Source organism: Ictalurus furcatus, chromosome 25 (assembly GCF_023375685.1).
Source record: "Ictalurus furcatus strain D&B chromosome 25, Billie_1.0, whole genome shotgun sequence".
Taxonomy (NCBI): Eukaryota; Metazoa; Chordata; class Actinopteri; order Siluriformes; family Ictaluridae; genus Ictalurus; species Ictalurus furcatus.
Window position 1 is genome coordinate 19,582,273 of NC_071279.1, and position 21,018 is coordinate 19,603,290.

The 21,018-nt window shown below is 41.0% G+C and overlaps 1 protein-coding gene and 1 gene segment (V, D, J or C); one reads left to right on the forward strand and one right to left on the reverse strand.

Moving 5' to 3' along the window:
- The first annotated feature begins 613 nt into the window (after positions 1-613).
- Positions 614-3,313, forward strand: LOC128601518 (immunoglobulin lambda variable 4-60-like). The segment is given in 4 exon segments: positions 614-861; positions 960-1,301; positions 2,331-2,429; positions 2,611-3,313. Coding segments are annotated over 4 exon segments (618 nt in total).
- A 3,887-nt stretch (positions 3,314-7,200) lies between these two features.
- LOC128601497 (uncharacterized) lies at positions 7,201-9,053 on the reverse strand. The gene is made up of 4 exons (XM_053614759.1): positions 8,455-9,053; positions 8,024-8,356; positions 7,552-7,893; positions 7,201-7,439 (listed from the first exon to the last, which is right to left on the reverse strand). Exons 1-4 carry the CDS (start codon positions 8,492-8,494, stop codon positions 7,312-7,314), a joined length of 843 nt encoding a protein of 280 aa, XP_053470734.1. The 5' UTR covers positions 8,495-9,053; the 3' UTR covers positions 7,201-7,311.
- Positions 9,054-21,018: the final 11,965 nt, after the last annotated feature.

Sequence of the window (21,018 nt, forward strand, 5' to 3'; positions counted from 1 at the left end):
GAGCGCTGCTGCAGCCAGTAACACTTCTACAAATGTGTTAAGAGCGTTCTCACACTTGGACTGAACACTCGAGTCCACTCTCATGACTGCTTCTAGGCTCATTACAGTAACGTTGCTCCAGTCCTAGCAAAGTGTGGTTTTATTTATCAATAAGGCCTTCTGTCTCCTCCACTGACAATAACAACCCTTTCCCCAACATCACCAAACTTGAAACTGGAAGTGTACTGGCCTCACTGGCCACCTCACTCAGCTATCCAGTAAGTTCACCCCCTCCACACAGTGACCCCCGGACCACGCCGTGATGTTGAGGTGTTTCATTTGCATGAAAACCTTTCTAGTGTCTACATCTTAAGTAATACAGATGTGCTTCCCCCCCAAGTGTCTGACGGTTACCGTAAAACCCCGTATATACGCTCACTCCAGGTTCTACCTTAGACAAATGATTTGTGAAAGGACCATACTGAAACTGTACTGCGTCCCCCTCCCCCACAGCAGGATTACACATTATTCCTCTTTGGGGTTGTTAGATCTGCTGACCTAAAAGCACTTCATTAAACTTCTTCTATCAGAGAGGTTCCAGCACACAGGACTGATAGAGCTCCAGTACATCATATCTGTAAAGTCATGTGACTCATCAAAGCATCAGAATAGACCAGAATTCACTGTGAGCTTCACATCTCATTACAGCTAATGGACCAATCAAATCAGTCCACAGCTTCAAAACATCCAATCAGGCGTGAGTCTGGACCTGCTTTTCTACTGAACTCACAAGTTCATTACCTCACTATCACTTTGTCTAAACAGGAACGATGATCACACTCTTTGTCGCGCTTTACTCTCTTTTTTCTCTCTGCACAGCTGGTGAGTAACATTTTGAAAACTTTCATTTAAAATAGTCAAATTTCATATTTAAATCATTTACTGACATTAAACATTAAATATTAAACACTTTTTTACAGGAAAAACTTCTGACATCAAGGAGCTTCATGTGAAAACAGTAAAGCGTGGAGAAGATGTAACTATGGAGTGTAGCATGAGCAAGGTCAAAAACAAATATAATTTAGTTTGGTACAGACAGAGTTTTGGAAAAGTGCCTCAGTATTTTGTAAGACGTTACGGGCAAAGTAATTACACATTTGCAGAGGGATTTAAAGATAGCCGCTTCAGTATGACTGTAAATGACCAGAAGTTTGATCTCAACATTATCGGAACGAGAGAAGATGATGGAGGAGAATATTTATGTGGAGAAGTGGAGGGAAATACAATAAAGTTCACATCTGGAACACGTCTGCAATTTGAAGGTAAACAGTTTTACTCTGATGACCTGCTAATTCCAGATCAACACTTTAACCAGAATTATGTGTACATATGCATTAAATGTTGAATATTTCACATTATTCATATTTAGTATCATTTCTGTTTATTTGCTGCTTTTCCAATGTATTTGTAAAGGTGAAGAGATGAAACACTGTCCTACACCTGGAACGGTTAACAACAACACAGATTCTGTTACAGGGTCCAATGAGGGTTCAAAGAGCAGTGATGGAAAAGGTAAGAGTTTTGATCAAATAAACTTCCTTTCACTTTCTATAACAGAATTTTCTGTAGTTAAAACCTTTTCCCTTACTGACTCCATTACTATAAGGCGCTGATGACAAAGGTGTTTTCGGGCTTTGGGAAACGCAGGTCATCAGCGCCTTATTGTAATGGAGTCAGTAAGGGACCATCTAAAAAGTGTATGACCTGGGCAACTGTATAAGATTCTACTAAGTTTATAGTGGTCTACTTAACAGGATATCTAACTTATTGCAGTGTTAGGATACAGTACGGATAAAGAATTTTTTATAGCATATATATATATATTATTAATTATATCACACATATAAACTTATTGTGCCATATAAAAATCTTATATAGTTGCCCAAGTCATGCACTTTTTACTGACTGCGCTGATGACCTGCGTTTTCCAAAGCCCGCTTCCGCTTCCGGGCTTTAACGGGAGAAAATTTAAAAATATATCCAGATGTGCTGGTTCGATGTCCACTCAATACACATTATTAAGACAATACACATTATGTCCTTTTTGTGTGTTTATTTCTTGAGAAATAGAAGAAAGAAGCTCGAACGTACAGCGAATGTCCAATATAAACCCAACTTTAAGGCGGTTTACAAAACCGAGGATACGGATTACACACGGCTGTTTTTTTTTACCTTTTTTTTTTTTACCTGGAACTAAGGGGGAATATATGCAATAAATGTTGAATATTTCACATTATTCATATTTAGTATCATTTCTGTTTATTTGCTGCTTTTCCAATGTATTTGTAAAGGTGAAGAGATGAAACACTGTCCTACACCTGGAACGGTTAACATCAACACAGATTCTGTTACAGGGTCCAATGAGGGTTCAAAGAGCAGTGATGGAAAAGGTAAGAGTTTTGATCAAATAAACTTCCTTTCACTTTCTATAACAGAATTTTCTGTAGTTAAAACCTTTTCCTGTTAATAAATCATCCAAAATTTAAAGTTTTTTTCAGTGTTACTCCATTATATATTTCAGCTCCTGATATTTATTCTTTTTTTAAAAAACAATTTTATTTTTCCATACAGGTTCCAGTTGTACTGATCAGATGCATGTGCTGGTCTGGCTCTCCATTTTTAGAGTTGGAGTTCTTGCCTTCATGCTTCTTATCTTTCCAATAATCCTGATTGTTTTCAAATTAAGATCAAATTAGAAATTCAGATCCAAATGGAAGAAATACTGATTTAAGGAGAAAACAGTGTGTTAGATTTAACTAGAGCTAATTGCTTATACTGTCCGTATATTGGAATGATTTTGGTCTAACTGTAATGTGGAGGTATTTACCAGCCGTACTTACAGCTGCATTTAAGGGCTCCTGAGAGGCGCAGTACAAAATCGTTCTCCCTATTGTCTCGGGGTCTAATCCTGACCATGCCACAGACAACCGTGGTCGGAAGTCTAAGAGAGCAAAATTGGCCTTGCTCTCTGGGAGGGAGGGACATACTCTCTTTCCCCTGTCAATCACAGCAACACCAGCCAATCATGAGCATCTGTGGGTGTGTTATGCTGCCCCCTGATGGTCAGAAGTTCGAAAAGATGCAGTTATCTGGCTTCCCGTGTCTCACCGGAAGCATGTGATAGCCTTCGCCCTCCCTGGTCGGTAGCTGTTGTGTGACAGGGGAGACCTCACTGGAGGGCGGGAACTGGTCATGAATAAATTAGGGAGAAATTCAGGGGAAAATGTAAAAATGCATTTAATTAAATAAAATCTAAAGTGAATGTACAACGCAGTAGTCCTCTTTATTTAAATGACTTTTCTTCATAACTTCAAAGAAAACTTCATATTTTGATGTTGTCTTGCGAAAGCCGTCTGAAGGTTTGAAAGTTGTATAAGCTTTTAATTTAAAGATTTGGAAAGAGAAATACCTTGCTAGCATGAACTAGCATGTTTTGCTAGCATGTTTCCACATGTTGCTAGTTGAATTAGCATGTTTTTACACAGAATATATAACACGAAATACCATGTATTGCTAGCATGTTCTAACATGTTAACATGTTTTAGCACACTGCTAGCATTAATTATCACTTTACTAGCATGGATTAGCATGTTGCTAGCATATTTTAGCACGCTGCTAGAAGGAATTAGCTTGTTGCTAGCATTAATTAACACATTGCTAGCATTAATTAGCACATTGCTAGCATTAATTAGCATGTTATCATGGATTAGCATGTTGCTAGCAAGTTTTCGCACAAAACTAAAAATGTTAGCAAAATCTACCATTAAATAATCTTTCCATATTAATAACATGTTTAATACAGGTTAATCATTATATGATTCAAATCTACACAAAGGTGTGAGATTATACTTTAATTAATCCCAGTTCTTTAATTAATTGCACAAACTCATCAAATGTTACAAACTGTAGTGTGTCCAGCCCTGTCACATCCAACACTCGTTGGAGGAGGATGTTGGGGGAGGGGGACGCAGTACAGTTTCAGTACGGTCCTTTCACAAATCATGACTAAGGTAGAAACTGGAGTGAGTGTAAATATACGGGTTCTGAAAGGAAATTTTTCATATGTTTCTGAACTATCAAATTCATGCATTTACACTCGAGCTGTTACTTTTTTTGTATAAATGGCTTATATTCCTCATAAGCATGCATTAAAACCTCTAACTCTGCTTCGCTGAAGTATGCAGCTCGCTTTTTTCCGCCCTGGGTTTCCATGGTGACTCCTGAAATCGGCGATCCGTTGATAATGTCTTTATGTCCTCGCCGTGCACGCGCATCAACTCTGAGTTACCAATTGGAGGCTGATTGAACTAACTCCTAAACCGGTGTTCTGGAACCGACATACTCCGAGTAAGCAAGGTTTGGGTTAATCAACCGAGAGTTCAGGGTTTATGTGACAGTAAATTAACCCTGCTTTCTGGAATACACCCCTGGAAGATGATAACAGTGGCAGTCAGTGAAGCAGGGGGTGGATTAGGAAATCAGACAGTCGCTGGAGTGAAGACAAATTGGAAAGACCTTCAAAACAAAACAAAACGAAATCTTTCAATAAGTTCTCCATCTCCATGTATATCCAGACAGTTGGTGTGGTCTCTCATAATTGTTTCATGCCTGAAAAGCTGCTGATTGTGTAGCCTGTATGCTAGATTCTATCATTTTTATTTTCACCTTGGAAACTAGTCAAAAAAACTGTGGAGTGTATCCGTACCGAACTTGTCTCCCATTTCAAAAATGGCTTCTCTGTGCTTATGTCCTGGGGCGGTGGAGCATAAAATCTCCTCCAGAGGAGTACACCAGTCCTCCTGGTTCTCTACGTGTCCCAGCTGTAGCAGAAAGTGTCACGCCAGTCCATATGATACTGAATAACACAATACACACAGTACAGACAGAAGGTGATGCTGATACACACCCATTTCTCCTCTGAAGGACGTAGCCCTTGAAGAGGAGCGGGGAGATTTCATCCATCATTACTCTCTGTAAAAGAAAAACCTCTTTAACTGCACGTCTCACTGAACACATATTTATTCATTCATACACTTTTATCATTTTTATTTAAAAAAATATTGCCTTTTTGGTAAAAATGGTACACTGCTGTCAGCATTAACATTTCTGAAGTATCTGATTACAGTCGGCTTTTAGAGTTTGGAAAATAGAATTATATTTAAAGTTGACTCGATTTCAGCTACTTCTGCATTTAGCTACATTTAACTACATCAGCATACGTGTCTTATATATGCTAGTGATTTAGTTCTGAGGGAATTTTGGCTGTTCCTATTATTTTGGCCAATGTGACTTTATTAGTCAACACAGCAGAGCAGCATATAGAGTGTAAGGTGGGAAGGGAGAGGTGTACTTTCACAGCACTGGAGCAGTTTGGCTCAGCATCAGCCTCCATGGCTAAGAATCTTCTTACATCAGAATGGCTTCTCTTTTGCAGGTTTTCCCGCATGATGACATGCCGTGCTTCCAAAAACTGCTGTTCTTCATCACCTGAGAAGAAAAGGATGAACCTAATGGCTACCATTTTGCAAACCTGTGTGTACAAAAGTGACGTATGGAACTGCACAATCGATCCACGGTTCAGAAGGAATTCTTCAATGTGAAGACAAACCTGTGATTTTCATCCCCGCCCCCAAACGAGCCCAGAATCATTTCTGGATGTGGACTCAAGTATTCGAGCCAAACGCTCTTAATGCATGTGAAGAAGTGTTACTGGCTGCAGCAGCGCTCTGTCACATCACATGGTTTCAGTTTAACAGAAATAGCATTGTGGTTTCAAGCCTCAGATAGATGAGTGTTTTAATCAGCAGCTCACACGGACTTATTTTGTGTCACTTCAACAGTCCAAATGTCTTTATATTACAATCTCAGGCTAAAACACAAAAGAGATGAAACTCATTGATGATAATGTCTCTGATAAATCTGATGTACAGACTGTGCTAGAGACTGAGCTCGATCATTTTGATCTCTTAAAAGACAAAAAGTTTTAAAAACAACAAAGAAGAGGTATTAAAGAAAACTCTCACACTATATGATTATTAAATGATGAAGCTGTGAAACATGTCTAGACTTATGCACGCAAAACAAAGTGCTGCTGCAGTCTATGAGTCCGGCGGTTTCAGTACCTTTGATGTGGTAAAAACCTTAATGGCGTCACGCTGGTGTTTGGTTTGAGACGTTTGTTATCTAGCTTCAGCAGAATCAATTACTATCTTCAAAAAAGGTTAAAGACCCACGTCTTCCGTAACCACTTAACAAACCCCCAACTGTCCCCCCACTCCTCCCCAACACACACACACTTAAACAAAAAAAATTCTGCTCTTAGACTGATTCTTAGATCTCTACTCTGTGGACTTTGCTTCTCTATAACTCAATTAAAAACCTTGTATGGTAGAACTACTTCTACGCTTGATATACTGCTTTGTATTTCCTCATTTGCTTTGGATAAAAGTGTCTGCTCATGAATAAAATGAAAAAATGTTTTTTTTTAAAAAAAATGAAGTATCGCATTCAAGTCATTTCATGTTTGTTCACGATCCTCTTTAGATTGCAGAAAGCAGGGTTTTGGACGTGGAAAAGGAAACCTGGGAACAACGGGCCTTCTATAGGGGATGAAATGTACTTGTGTGGGCTTGAATATAATTTGGCACTCTGACTGAGCATGATCTATGTGTGGGAAATACTGGCTTGCCTCTTGTAAGCCCTACTAGAGGTGAAGCCGTACTTAGGTCATACATCTGTAAAGGACACCCTATTGTTCTACGCACTTCGGAAAATAAGATCATCAACAAATTACCTCACCAATATTGTATTAACTTTTTTTGTAGATTAATAAAATGAAAAGTAAATTTTAAAAAATCAAGAAATAATCTAATTTACAGAAGCATTTTAGATCCTCAAACATGTAGTGAAAAACAAATTATTGCTATTTATTAGTACTGTCACATTTGTATTAATTCACTCCATTCATTCACTGCAGCTCTTGTCAAATATATTAAAGGAAAAATGCTGCAGGAGTTTACTTCACAAAACATTTTTTAAAAAAAATAAATAAATCACATACCAAGATGGAAAATGTAATAGATCTCAAATCAAGAGGACTAACACATTTTATATTCATTACAAATTTTATTTATTTAAATGTGGTTTTTTTTTCAGTTTTGAACCAAATAAAATACATCTAGGTAGAAAAACAAAGCAATTAGCAAAAGTTGAAACTAACATTTTTTCCCTTTATGTAACGCATTTATTAGATTTGTCTTGAAATATTAAGTTCTAAATTGATCTTAATTTTAAAACATTGTAATACATTGTAAAGATAATAAGTATGAAGGCAAGAACTCCAACTCTAAAAACGGAGAGCCAGAACAACAAATCCATCTGATCAGTATTGTAACTGGAACCTGTGTAGAAAAATTAAGCTGTTTAGAAACACTTCAACAACTGAAACATTATTGAGTCTAGTGAAACAAAGTTTAAAGTAAAATTCTGTTAGAGAGTAGGAGTCTTGCTTACCTTTTACTTCCACTTCAGTTCCATTCCCAAAGAGGATTTGTCCACACGCAGCCACAGCACAGTAGAACGTTCCATTATCAGAGGTTGTGAGGTTCCTCTTGGGGAGAGTGTAGACACAGCTCTGCGTAGGAGAACCAGCCTCAGAGCTCTTCTTACACTCATCACTGCCGTCTCCATGAGTGTAAATGATTCCTGGATGAGATTCTCCTGAGCCGTGTCTGAACCAGTACACACTCTGTCCTTTACAGCTTGAAGTAAACGCTTGTACTGAACACTGGAGTGTGAGCGACTCTCCGTTCTCCATCACCGTGACAGTCGGAGGATGTTGTTTCATCTCCTCAGCTTTAACATCAATTAGTAAAAATAATACTATAAATAACGAGTGGTGTGAAATGATAGAGAATTCTAGATAAAGTGTTGATCTGGAATTAGATCGAGTTCAGGAGCAGGATATCAGGGTAAAACTGTTTACCTTCAACAACCAAAACGGTTGCAGGTGCAAAGCGTAGTGAAGATGCCTGCAGTTCTGCACAGAAATATGTTCCTGAATCCTCTTCTTTTATTTCATTAATGTTGAGATTAAACGGTTTTTTATCTTCACTAATACTGAAGCGTCCATCATTAAATTCTGCACCGTATCTGTTCCTTTTATCCACCTGTTTCACCACTTCCTGAGGAAATTTTCCAAAACTCTGTTTGAACCAAACAAAATTAACTTCAGTGTAAAAGTTTTCACATTTTATGTTTACATCTCCCCCATGCTTGACTTTTTGAACTTGAAGATCCTTGACATCAGAAGTTTTCACTGAAACAAAATCAGTGTTTAAGGTTTAATGATGTCATTAAATAAGATCAACATGCAGTGAAAGTATTTCAGATTAAAATATTCTAAATGTCACTCACCAGTTATGACGAGAGAAAGAGCGACAAAGAGTGTGATCATCGTTCCTGTTCAGACAAAGTGATAGTGAGGTAATGAACTTGTGAGTTCAGTAGAAAACCAGGTTCAGAGTCTCCCCTGATTGGATGTTTTGAAGCTTTGGACTGATTTGATTGGTCCAGTAGCTGTAATGAGATGCAAAGTCTCAGTAAAAAAGTCTGTATGTAGTCTACAAATAGTCGTGATGGGAAATGATGCAGCACTACATCAGCACTTTCAGCTGCACTGAACTTAAAGTGTTTAAAGAACTGAGGAGGGAGATTAAATCCAGATTCAGTGATGTGATGTCATAGAAGGAGATATTCTACTTTTACATTTATAAACCCTGTTATTACACTACACAGGATAGTGAAATAGTTTAAGTAGCACTGTGGTTTCAAACCTCAGATAGCGTTTTAATCAGCAGCTCACACGGACTTATTTTGTGTCACTTCAACAGTCCAAATGTCTTTATATTACAATCTCAGGCTAAAACACAGAAGAGATGAAACTCATTGATGATAATGTTTCTGATAAATCTGATGTACAAACTGTGCTAGAGACTGAGCTCGATCTCTGTGAGGACTTGTCCACTTTAAAACACAAAAAGTTTTTTAAAAAAGAAAGAAAGAGTATTAATTAAAGAATATTCTCACACTATATGATTATTAAATGATGAAGTTGTAAAACATGTCTAGACTTAAGCAAGCAAAACGTTTAGACAAAGTGCTGCTGCAGTCTATGAGTCCGGCAGTTTCAGCACCTTTGATGTGGTAAAAACCTTAATGGCCTCACGCTGGTGTTTGGTTTGAGACGTTTGTCCTCTAGTTTCCATCTCACACCAGAGAGTGTGTGTCAGTGTTAATGGAAACAGCACTGTGGCTTAAAGTGAGAGATAAAATCTAAAGAGTTTGCTTCTCTATTAGGGCTGTAAGAGATGTAAGATAGACTTTTATAAAACACTGACACACACTCTGGTGTGAGATGGAAACTAGATTTTAGGGTGGATAACAGGCCTCACACAGATAGAGCACAGTCTAGCACTGTTTGAATAAATAGTGCTCTCGACATTCTACATGATATTTTTAGAGACATTTTTATGAATGAACTCCAGCTCTTTTGTGTTTTAGCCTGAGATTCTAACATGAAGACATTTGGACTGTTGAAGTGACCCAAAAGAAGTCAGTGTGAGCTGCTGATTAAAACACTCAGTCTCAGAAACTCAGAAACCACAATGCTATTTCTGTTCAACTGAAACAACTGCATGATGTGAGAGAGCGCTGCTGCAGCCAGTAACACTTCTACAAATGTGTTAAGAGCGTTCTCACACTTGGACTGAACACTCGAGTCCACTCTCATGACTGCTCCTAGGCTTGTTTGTGGGTGGGGCTTATAATCACAGGTTTGCTGTCACACAGAGGAATTAATTCTGAGCCATGGATCACTTCTGCAATTCCATACCTCACTTATGCGTATGCAGCTCTGCTGGAGGTTCATCCTTTTATTGTTTTTTATTAGTTTCATATGGTACCAGCACCACAAGGGTGAGCTCATTACAGTAACGTTGCTCCAGTCCTAGCAAAGTGTGGTTTTATTTATCAATAAGGCCTTCTGCCTCCTCCACTGACAATAACAACCCTTTCCCCAACATCACTAAACGAAACTGGAAGTGTACTGGCCTCACTGGCTACCTCACTCAGCTATCCAGTAAATCCACCTCCTCCACACAGTGACCTCCGGACCATGACGTTAATTATATAATTTCCTATTAATATTTAACAACAAAAATACACTCAGAATATTTATACTTGACTCGTAAACATGTTTAAATACAAGGAATGGCTTATCAAGGGCTAAAAAGGTAGGATTGCTAATGATTGTATCTTGCACTTGACAGTTACTCTTGGGTAACTTCCTGACCCTTGCTGTAGTGGTTACTTCCTGTTTTCTACTTCCTGTTACCTTTCATTGACCAGCAGATGCTGCTTAATAAAGAATAAATACCTGGTGGAGCCAAAACAGGAAGTATAATGACAAATTTTAACCCAGAGATCAGATAGCTTACACACACAATGCAGACAACCAGGTTTTGGTGGAAGGAAACCACAGACCACCATTTTCAAAAGGAACAGGGATCAGTTCTCTGAACCAATCCTGGATGCAAAAACGTCTGGGTTTCGCATGTAACCCTGTTCCCTGTGAAGGGAACGAGACATTGCGTTAGCACAACGCTATGGGAAGCACCCTCGTGTGTCACTGGCTTCTGAAGCTTGTGTAACATCATGCTTATTTATAGGCCTGCCATGATCAGATGATGTGGCAATTAAGCACGTCGTACAATATATATACACAGCACCTGTGAACCTCACTGTCAGCCTCTAATATTTGAAGCGAAGACAAAATTCACAGGCCTGCCCCGGTATGGCAAAGCTACGCAATTCCCTTCTCAGGGAACAAGGTTTCATCCCTTCCAAAGGGAACCCCACGTTGCGTTAGCACAGCACTATGGGAACGAGAATACCCACTCTGTCATACCGAGGGTACGGCCTGTTGAAAAAGACCCAAGCCCAAGGGTCACTGCAAGACACTCGAGCCCGGGGTGGAATGGATTTCCAGGCGGTAATATCGAATGAATGTGTGTGGTGTAGACCACCCTGCAGCAGCACACACATCCTGTAAGGATACTCCTTTGGACAAAGCTTTTGAGGAGGCAACCCCCTAGTGGAATGAGCCTTTATGCCCAGAGGCATAGCGAGACCTTGCGTCATAAACGATAGAGATTGCTTCCACTATCCAATTAGAGATGCGCTGCTTCGACACAGCATCACATCTACTGTTGCCGCCAAAGCAGACCAAAGTGACTTACGCCACTGGCCATAGCGGTGGACGTAAGTACAGAGAGCCCTTACTGGACATAGTTGGTGCATTCTCTCTTGATCCGGTATGAGGAACAGAGGAGGGCAGAAAGCCTGCAACACTACAGGCTGGGCAGCAGGTGTGGGCACTTTAGGAATATAATCCGGCCTAGGATACAGGAAGGCCTTGGCTAATCCAGGGCTAAAGTCAAGGCAGGAAGGAGCAACAGAGAGTGCTTGTAGATCTCCTACTCGCTTGAGAGCTGTCAGGGCCAGCAGAAGAGTTGTGTTTAGAGTCAGATGCTTCTCAGAGGCTGACTCTAAGGGTTCAAATGGGGCCCCTGACAGACCTTCCAGGTCCACAGAAAGGTCCCAGGAAGGTATGCACGTCCTGCAGGTGGGACTCCACCTGACACCACGCATAAACCTTGAAGTTAGTGGATGTTGCCCCACAGAGGCTCCATCAACAGGGGCATGGCTGGAAAAAATGGTGGCCATGTAAACTCTGATTGTAGAAGGAGCCAACCCTGCTGAGAAACGTCCTTGTAAGAAGTCCAGGACTGTAGCTATTGCGCAGTTCATTGGGTCTAGCTGATGTTCCTTACACCACGAGACAAAAAGTCGCCACTTGAGCGCATACAATTTCCTCGTGGATGGTGCTCTAGGGTTCAACATGGTCTCTACAACCTCAGTTGTGGGACCAGAATCTATGAGCTGATGCCCCTCACTGGTCAGACCTGCAGTTTCCATAGTTCCAGTCGAGGGTGATAAATCAGCCCTATGGCTTGAGACAGTAGATCCCTGCGGATGGGAATGTCCGAAGGAATGCCATCTGGCAGGGATATTGTCCCTGAGAACCATATTCGAGTCGGCAAATAAGGTGCTCCTAGCAGCAGACATAGACTGTCTTGGCAAACTCTTGCTAGAACTTGTGGGCAGAGCAATCGGGGGGAAAAGCATATAGATACGACCTCCGCCACATGTGCACCATGCGTCCAGCCCTGATGGTGTGGATGGAGTGAGGGAAAACCACAGAGAGCAGTGTGTTGTCTCCTCGGAGGTGAACACATCCACTTCCGCTTGACCGAACCTCCGCCATATGGACTACACCACTTGTGGATGGAGCCTCCAATACCTGGACCTCAGCCCCTGCCTCGACAGGATGTCTGAACCCACATTCTGGCTGACCGGAATGTACATTGCACTCACTGACAAGAACCGTCCCTCTGCCCAGAGAAGAATTAGTTGCGCCTGTGTGAACAGGGTGCATGAATGTAACTCTCCCTGGTGGTTGATGTATGATACCACTGCTGTGTTGTCTGGCACAACTAACACATTGTGACCTCTTAGTTGAGAAAGAAAGAATTTCAGTGCTAGAAATATGGCCCGTATCTCCATAGATGAGTGGAGCCAGCGCCAGTGTGGCGGTCCACCTCCCCCCGTGGAGAGCCAGGGGGACCAAACTTGACACGCCGTGGAAGGAACTGGATGAACACTGCCATTTGGTGTTTTGCTCCGTGAAAACTGTCGGCGATGGCATTAACCGCACCGCCGAACAGGCCAGAAGGTTTTAACAGGGGCATCCAGCAAGTACACCTTATCTTTGTTGCCCATCCTTTCAGCGGTTGAGCCATATGTGCCTCTCCACCACAACCAAGCTACCCATTAAACGGCTGATATGAATGGCCATTTGGTTGGTCGCCTGGAGAGACAAATCTGTGGTGCGGCACGGCTTTGCACTGCCTTGGGCTCAATTCCCTCCCCATTGTCCAGCTCACTCAGCAGATCTACTTGGTAGGCCTGCAACACTGCCATTGTATGCAGTGACCCACAAGCAAGACCCACTGCCATGTAGGCTTTGCCCGCTAACACTGAAGTGGCCTTACATGGCTTGGAAGACAAAGACGGACCCCTTAATTTACCTGCCGTCGATGGAGAGAGCTGGCTTGCAAGCACCTCCTCCACCTTCGGCATAGCGGGGTTATAGCGGGGTTATAAACACAGCTAGTGTATGGTTTCCCCAGAAAAATTATATTTCATCATGCACTTCTGGAAAAAAGGGGAGTTTTCTGTGGTGTGAGGGAGATTTATTTTCACTGGGGAGGAAGCGCTCATCCAGCCTGCTACGAACCACTTCCTCTTCAGTCTATATTTAGCTTTTCAACTGCCCTTGTAATCACCTCAAGCAGCTCTTTATATGCTTGAGAGCTGCTATCAGTTTTTTTGTGCAATGGCACCCCGTACTGGCTCCTCAGAGTAAGAATTTTGGATTTCCAAAGTGGAAGAAGGAGTCGCAATGCGAGCTCCAAAGTCAGGCGGAAAGCCAGACCCGGAAGACAGAGCAAGAGATAGAGCCACGCTCATCTCCGGTGCCTCTTCCAGATCTATACAAGATACCCAGGACCTGAGGCGGCTGGAACAGGAGCAAGGCGAAACACACTTCCTGAATTCTCACGCGCTCATTCTTTTTTTCTTTTCTTTTTTTAAAGGGACAGAAAAGTAAAGATTTTTTTAAAAGATAAAGAAGAAATGAAGCATCTTTTTGCGAGCGTTACACAAATGACCCACATGCAGTCTCACTGAAGATAATAAGGCTGACGATGCGGTTCACAGGTGCCGTATATATCACGCAACGCGCTTAATTGCCATGTCACCGGATCACGGTAGGCCTACAAATAGGCATGATTTTAAACAAGCTTCGGATGCCAGTCGCTTGCGATGGTGATTCCCATAGCGTTCTGCTAACGCAACGTGGAGTTAACTTTGAAAGGGAACAGCTTTCACACTTCACCAAACTTACTGAACTCTGGAGGGTAATCAGCTCCACATCCAGAAAAAACCCAACACCTCTCCCTTCCTGCCTTTCACTCTATAGCAGTGGACTTCATAAAGTGTATAAAGCCTATAATGCAGTCAATACAAGCTGAAATAAATACACACTCACATTAATACTGAGACGAGAACAATTTTACATGTTTTGTCTTTCCTGCCCATAAACTACATTTGTAGTTTGTGGATGCAAATAGAGGTTTCATCAGGAGTGAGATCTTGCAGAACTAAAAAAAAAAAAGTGTTGTGAGCAGGTGATCAGATATGAAGCCCATAGGTCATGTTTATTAATGTGGGAGGATTGTTATTTATGGTAGTAGAGGAAGACTAGATAGATACCATGTAGACATAAAGGTAGTCATGTAGACCAGACCAAATAGTAGATCTTTTCTTTTAATGAACACTAAGCACAAACACATCACATGTTGCATTCCCTTAGCCTCTTCTTTCTCATTATTGTTGAAGGTATTTTAATATTGCATCCAATCTCCTTATAGCTCCCTCCATATTTAAGACAGGACACAACATTCTCCTCCACATAAGTGCTGTATGATTCTACTGTATGGAACAAGCAACTAATACTTTAATTAAAGATTAACTGACAGCATTAAACTGAACATGTTGCGTGCACACAGATCAATTAAAGATCATTCGACCTATAGTCACTATGACAACAATCATTCAGCATCACTACCTGTAAGATTAAGTCCAGCACTTCCATAGTGATAACTCACTGTAATTAACAAACCTGAATAATAAAAACATCTGAAAGCAAACTCATCCAGTGTTACAAACTGTAGTGTGTCCAGCCCTGTCACATTCAACACCCGTAACACGCCTTATTCACTATTAACACTTGATCCTAGTTTAAGTCTTTTAAGCAGCCAGGTGGTTTACCAGTTCTCCCTCTCCTCCTGGGAGTGTGGATTGACGTTTGGTCTGTCTCCTCCAGCAGAAGTGTTTCAGCTCCATCTGGAAAATGACTGAGCCGTGACCCATTCCATTTCTTTCCATCACTAAGTATGAAAGTACTTGGTCCAATTTGCCTCTGAACAGACAGGGGATCAGTGACCTTTGACCTCTGCCTTTGAGTACATGATCAGGCCTCCAAACTCTCACCTGATGTCCAGTCTTGATTACAAGCTCCTTTGCTCCTCTCCGTGAATCAGTATATGTTTTGTATTCTGTCTGTTTCTCCCTAACAATGTCCTTGACCTGTGAGAATTTGTAACTTTTCTCCCCCACAGGAAAAATGTCCACCTTTGTTCTCCTCCTGTGATTGTACAGTAGCTCTGATGGGGAGACACCGGTGGTTGAGGTAGGAGTAGAATGAAAGGGTATGAGATAATCACACTCTTTCACAACTCAAAGAGCTTTCCTATGCTAATCAGGACTGTGCTAATAATGCTAATCACATTTCATCTGGAATAACTTCATGTCTAAATGCTAAAGTGATAATTTAACTAAATTCATTTCATCTGTGACAACTCTGAGTGAAATTGTGAGCTTTTATATATGGGGATGGATAGTATTTAGGTATTTAGGTTTGGTAGGGCGGAGTAGATCTGGTACGCTGCTGCTGCTGAGTGGGTATGAATACTTGCTCTGATGGTCAAGGACAAGGGTATGGAATGAAGAGCCCCCCCCCCCCCAACCAAGCAGACAGGCTGTACTAAAAGACATTTTTAATTTAAATAAAAAATATATATTTTTAAATAGATAGGTGGTAGAATGAATAATCGACTGGGATCGGGATCGCTATGGGGAGATAGGGATTTGTGCTGCTTAGGCAGATAAGGAAGTGCCTGCTCCTAAAGACCCAGCACCACCTGCAAATGTCTCATTTACATGACCATGTAGAACTCTTATTTTATCATTTTTTTTTAAATGTCCATTGACCTGTTTATTGCATGAATAGGCTATTGTCAGCTATTACCATGACGTTATAATCGCAATTATCAGTGTTTACCAACGTTTATCAGCAATCAGCATTCATCGACAGTCATCAGCAATTATTATTAGCATTTATTGGCAATTGTCAACAATTTTCAGCAATTATCAACAATCAGTATTTATCGGCATTTATCGCAATTACAAGCAGATGAAAGCAATTATTGGCAATTGTCGACCTTTATCAACAATTATCGCATCAGCAGTGTTTATCGTCATTTATCAGCATGATCGGAATTATGGGCAATATGTGTATTTACCCCCATTTATCAGCATTTATCAGAGATTATCGGCATTCATCAGCATTCATATCGGCAATTATTGGCCTCTATTGTCAACATCAGCTGTTATCAGCGTTTATCAACATTTTTCAGCAATTGTCAGCATTTATTGCCACTTGTCAGCATTTAGAGCAGTTATGGACAATTAACTGCAGTTATCAGCACTGCTTGACATTCGTCAGTTATGATCATCATTGGTCAGTGTTGCTCAGAGTTGATCAGTTTTTATCGACATTTATCAGCAATTATCAGCAGTTATCTATAGTTATAAGCATTTATCAGCATTTTTCGACAGTGTCAGAAGTTATCAGCATTGATCTGTGTGGATCAGCATTTATCGCAGTTATCAGTATGTATCACATTTGTCAGCAATTATCAGCAGTTATGTGCAGCTATAAGCATTTATGGGCATCGATCATCATTTCTCTGCAATTATCAGCACGAAGCAACATTTATCGCATTTAAAAGCATTTATTGGGATTGCGTGAATATCAGCAGTACTCTGCGTTTATCGATATTTACCAGCGTTTTTCAGCATTTGTCTGCATTTATTGTCAGCAGTTATCAACCTTGATAAGCAAGTTTGATGATCGGTGTTCATAAATCATTTTACAGGTACATCAGCACTTACCAGTGAAGATCAATGTTTATCGTCCATTATCAGCGTATATCAGCACTTACCAGTGGTGGTCAGAGTTCATCTGCCATTATCGCATGTATTGCATTCGGCCGTTATCAGGGTTATGAGCGATTATGAGCATTAATCAGTGGTTATAGCGTTATGAGCCATTATCCTTATATATTGGAATTTAGTAGCGATGGTGTTCGCTGTGATCAACATTTACCAGCCATAACTGATATATCAGCGTTAACCGGTGATTATACATGTGGAGGCAGGGGGCGTGGTCCAGCACAAGTTTGTGAATGGAGGGCGGAGTTAGAGAAGGTGCGCAGTGATGCTACGTTCATGCATACAGCAATGTTATTGCTGCAAGTCACCAGTCGCTGTACGACGAACTCGCAGGCAGGCTACTACTGGTTGCCAAAGTAACACGGGTGGCGCAACTTATGGCCTTAATGTGTTTAAAGCATAAATAATAATAATAATGAAACGCATTCACTGTGCAAAATCCCGGGGCAGCTCCCATCTCAGTAAGTGAGCGTCACCATCAGGGCGTCATTCACTACATGTTCAATGGTGACAGGGAGCCAGACCGTGGCCTCCATGTTTCCTGGGTGAAGTGTCTGGCTCGGTGCTGCTTGTTCCTGGGCGCCGAAGCAGCAACAAGCCGGACACTTCACCCAAGATAGGAGCTACACTGGGATTTTTCTTGATTGCAAGAAAAAGTGAGTGTTTCATTATTATTTATTCATTTAATTAATTAATGTATTTATTTTTTGTTTAAACCCACTAGGATCCTAAGCTAAGCTAATTGGCTACTGCTACAATGGCGCTGCTCCTGCTAGTGAGCAGGGGTGGCCATAGATGACATGCACTCACTCTTCTTCACTCCTATTGGTAGTCGATGCACCAAATTTGCATAAACCTAAACTTTTCCCAGCTTTGGCTTCACTGGACACGCCCACATCCGGTCGCCGTTGCATTGTCGCTGTATGTGTGAACGTTCCTTTAAGAATACACACCTGTGGAGAAGTCAGCTAATGAATGTTCTGTGATGCAGTGAGCAGCTGAGGAAAAAGGCAGAGAGAGAGAGAGAGAGAGAGAGAGACAGAAAGAGAGAAAGAGAGAGCATCTGGAGTGTGTGTGTGTGTGCACCACGTGAGACTAAAATACACTGCTGAAAAGCTAGGAGAAAAGTGAAAGTAAGTAAAATGAAAGCACTTTCCGTCGGCTTAAACCCAGGCATTATTAGAATTAAAGACATTATTAGCGTTTGCCAGCTGTGATCAGTTTTTAATCCGCTTTTATGGGATTTTACCAGCTGTAAGCGATAAAGCTGAAATTTGCCAGCGCGCAGGCTGTGGACGGTGAGTTGGTCGGGATGATAAAGGGTCATGTGGGCGGAGACACGTCACTGATTGGCTGTTGCGCGGCGTCAAAGGAGCCAATCAGCGCTCAGACAGAGTTTCATGGCTGAACTGGGCATTTCTATATACACAGTGTCATGAGCTTTAATATTGTTCATTTTAAGGTAAGCAGTTTTCAGCTTTTAGATAAACACTTGTGTGGTTTTCCTATGAGTCGGCATGAGACGGTGTTTTTCCCTCATGAGCTTCTCCAAATTATGAACTAAATTAACAAAAGTGGGTTTTTAGATCTCAAAAAATGAAAACTACAAGCAGAATATATGTGTATATTGTAGTTGAGAAGTGTTTTTATGAGCGGTGTGTCTGCAAGCCTGCAGGATCAAAGTGGGAAGAGGGAGTCAGAGTAGATACTGAAGAAATGTGGATGGACACTAAGGCCTAACAGTGGGGGAAAAAAGCGTGCAAAATCCTGTTGAGAAGTGTGCTATGAGTTATTTTACAGTGAACTTGCTGAGCTGATGTTAAATATTGGTTAAATATTGGTGTATTCATTGGCCATAATGTATTAACCCTGGGGTTCGTGTGCAATCCGCCCCCTGGTGGCCACATATGCATCAGACCTGATGGATTTTAAAGTGCATCCACATGTTAAATTTCTTTGACACTATACTGAGTGATTTTCATGTTATTGGGATAGGATATTGTAAACTGTGTGCATTACTGAAATAATTCAAGGTAAAGCACTGTTGATGCAGTACAGCATTTGAGTTCTTCTCAAATATTTTCCTTTTTTCAGGAATACTGCATGTAATGAGAATAATTGAAGATCCAGAATGAACAGTTCATCACCTCATCACAATAAATGTTTAATCCTTAATCTAAGTTCAGGGTCGGGGGGAAGCTGGCCCCTCTGAGTCACTGCCTTAAAGGTCTTTATACTGAATGTTTCCACATCAAACTTGACCTCCTGTATTACCAGAACCTGCACTAAGTGAAGCCCACAAAGCATTCAGTCCTCACACGCTCCATGATGTATGCTACTTATGCATCTGGTTCACTCACATCCCCTAACACGTCACAAGCGGGAAAAAAGCCCCACTGAATGCCTCCGGAACAGGTTCGCTGGCCTTCCGTTGATACGGTTGTGCAAAATTTTTGCCAGAGGTGTCCTACCTGCCAGAAGTAGTCATTTCCAGAAGGCTGTCCTCTGTCTCTAAAATAAATGTGCTATATTCTGCAAAGTAATATTTCACCACACAGTGATTACATCACCTGATACACTCAGAAAGGTCACATCCAAGAACACTGTCCATGAGCTGTTTCCCATTGTTATCTACATGTTTCAATACATATGACTGAGGTACACCCTGGACAGGGTGCCAATCCATCAGAGGGCACACACACATACACACTCACACCCATTCATACACTACGGACACTTTGGACACGCCAATCAGCCTACCATGCATGTCTTCGGACTGGGGGGAGGAAACCGGAGTACCCGGAGGAAACCCCCGCAGCACGGGGAGAACATGCAAACTCCACACACACAGAGCCGCGGGAATCAAACCCCCGACCCTGGCGGTGTGAGGCGAATGTGCTAACCACTTACAGAAGCATTTTAGATCCTCAAATGTAGTGAAAATCATAATTGCTATTCATTAGCACTGTTCCATTTGTATTCATTCACTCCATTCATTCACTGCAGCTCTACATGGGAATGAAATGTCTGAGACTTTTTTCTTGTCACAAATTTATTAAAGGAAAAATGCTCTGTGTTTATTCCACAAAACTTAAACAAAATCACAGACCAAGATGTGCAATATACAAAAATCTGGTAAAACAAAAGGAGTAAGACATTTAATATTCATTATAGATGTTACTTATTTAATTGCTTTCTTCAGTTTTGAACTAAATAAAAATAAATCTAGGTAGAAAATCAAAGCAATTAGCAAAATTGTCAGTATTTTTTACCTTAGCCTTGAATTTTTAATTTGATCTTCATTTAAAAATAATTATTGTAAAGATAAGCATGAAGGCAAGAACTCCAACTCTAAAAATGGAGAGCCAGAACAGCACATGCATCTGATCAGTACAACTGGAACCTGTATAGAAAAATAAATCTGTTTTAAAACACTTGTAGAGCTGAAACATTACTGAGTCTAGTGAAACAAGGTTTAAGGTAAAATTCTGTTGGAGAGTAGGAATCTAACTGTCTCTGAGTTACCAACAGGACTTTTAGGTCCTCAGATGTCTTATTTGAATTACTTTCACTTCAGTTCCATTCCCAAAGAGGATTTGTCCACACGCAGCCACAGCACAGTAGAACGTTCCATTATCAGAGGTTGGGAGGTTCCTCTTGGGGAGAATGTAGACACAGCTCTGCGTAGGAGAACCAGCCTCAGAGCTCTTCTTACACTCATCACTGCCGTCTCCATGAGTGTAAATAATTCCTGGATGAGATTCTCCTGAGCCGTGTCTAATCACTTTAGTCTATTTCCCACAATATAATAGATTTTTACACTGTAGAGACCCTGACAAGGATGAAGCATTTACTCCCAAGTGAACATTCTTTGTCCTGTGAGCTTCATATCTCTCACTCCTGCAACTTTTCTGTTGGGTTCAGCAGGATTCCAGTCCCAAT

Excerpts from the sequence above, each read along its gene's own strand:
- LOC128601497 (XM_053614759.1), bottom strand. The coding sequence starts at position 8,494 with ATGATCACACTCTTTGTCGCTCTTTCTCTCGTCATAACTG. Across the intron at positions 7,894-8,023 it reads AACCGTTTTGGTTGTTGAAG|CTGAGGAGATGAAACAACAT; the intron begins GTAAACAGTTTT and ends TTGATGTTAAAG. Across the intron at positions 7,440-7,551 it reads AACTGAAGTGGAAGTAAAAG|GTTCCAGTTACAATACTGAT; the intron begins GTAAGCAAGACT and ends TTTTCTACACAG.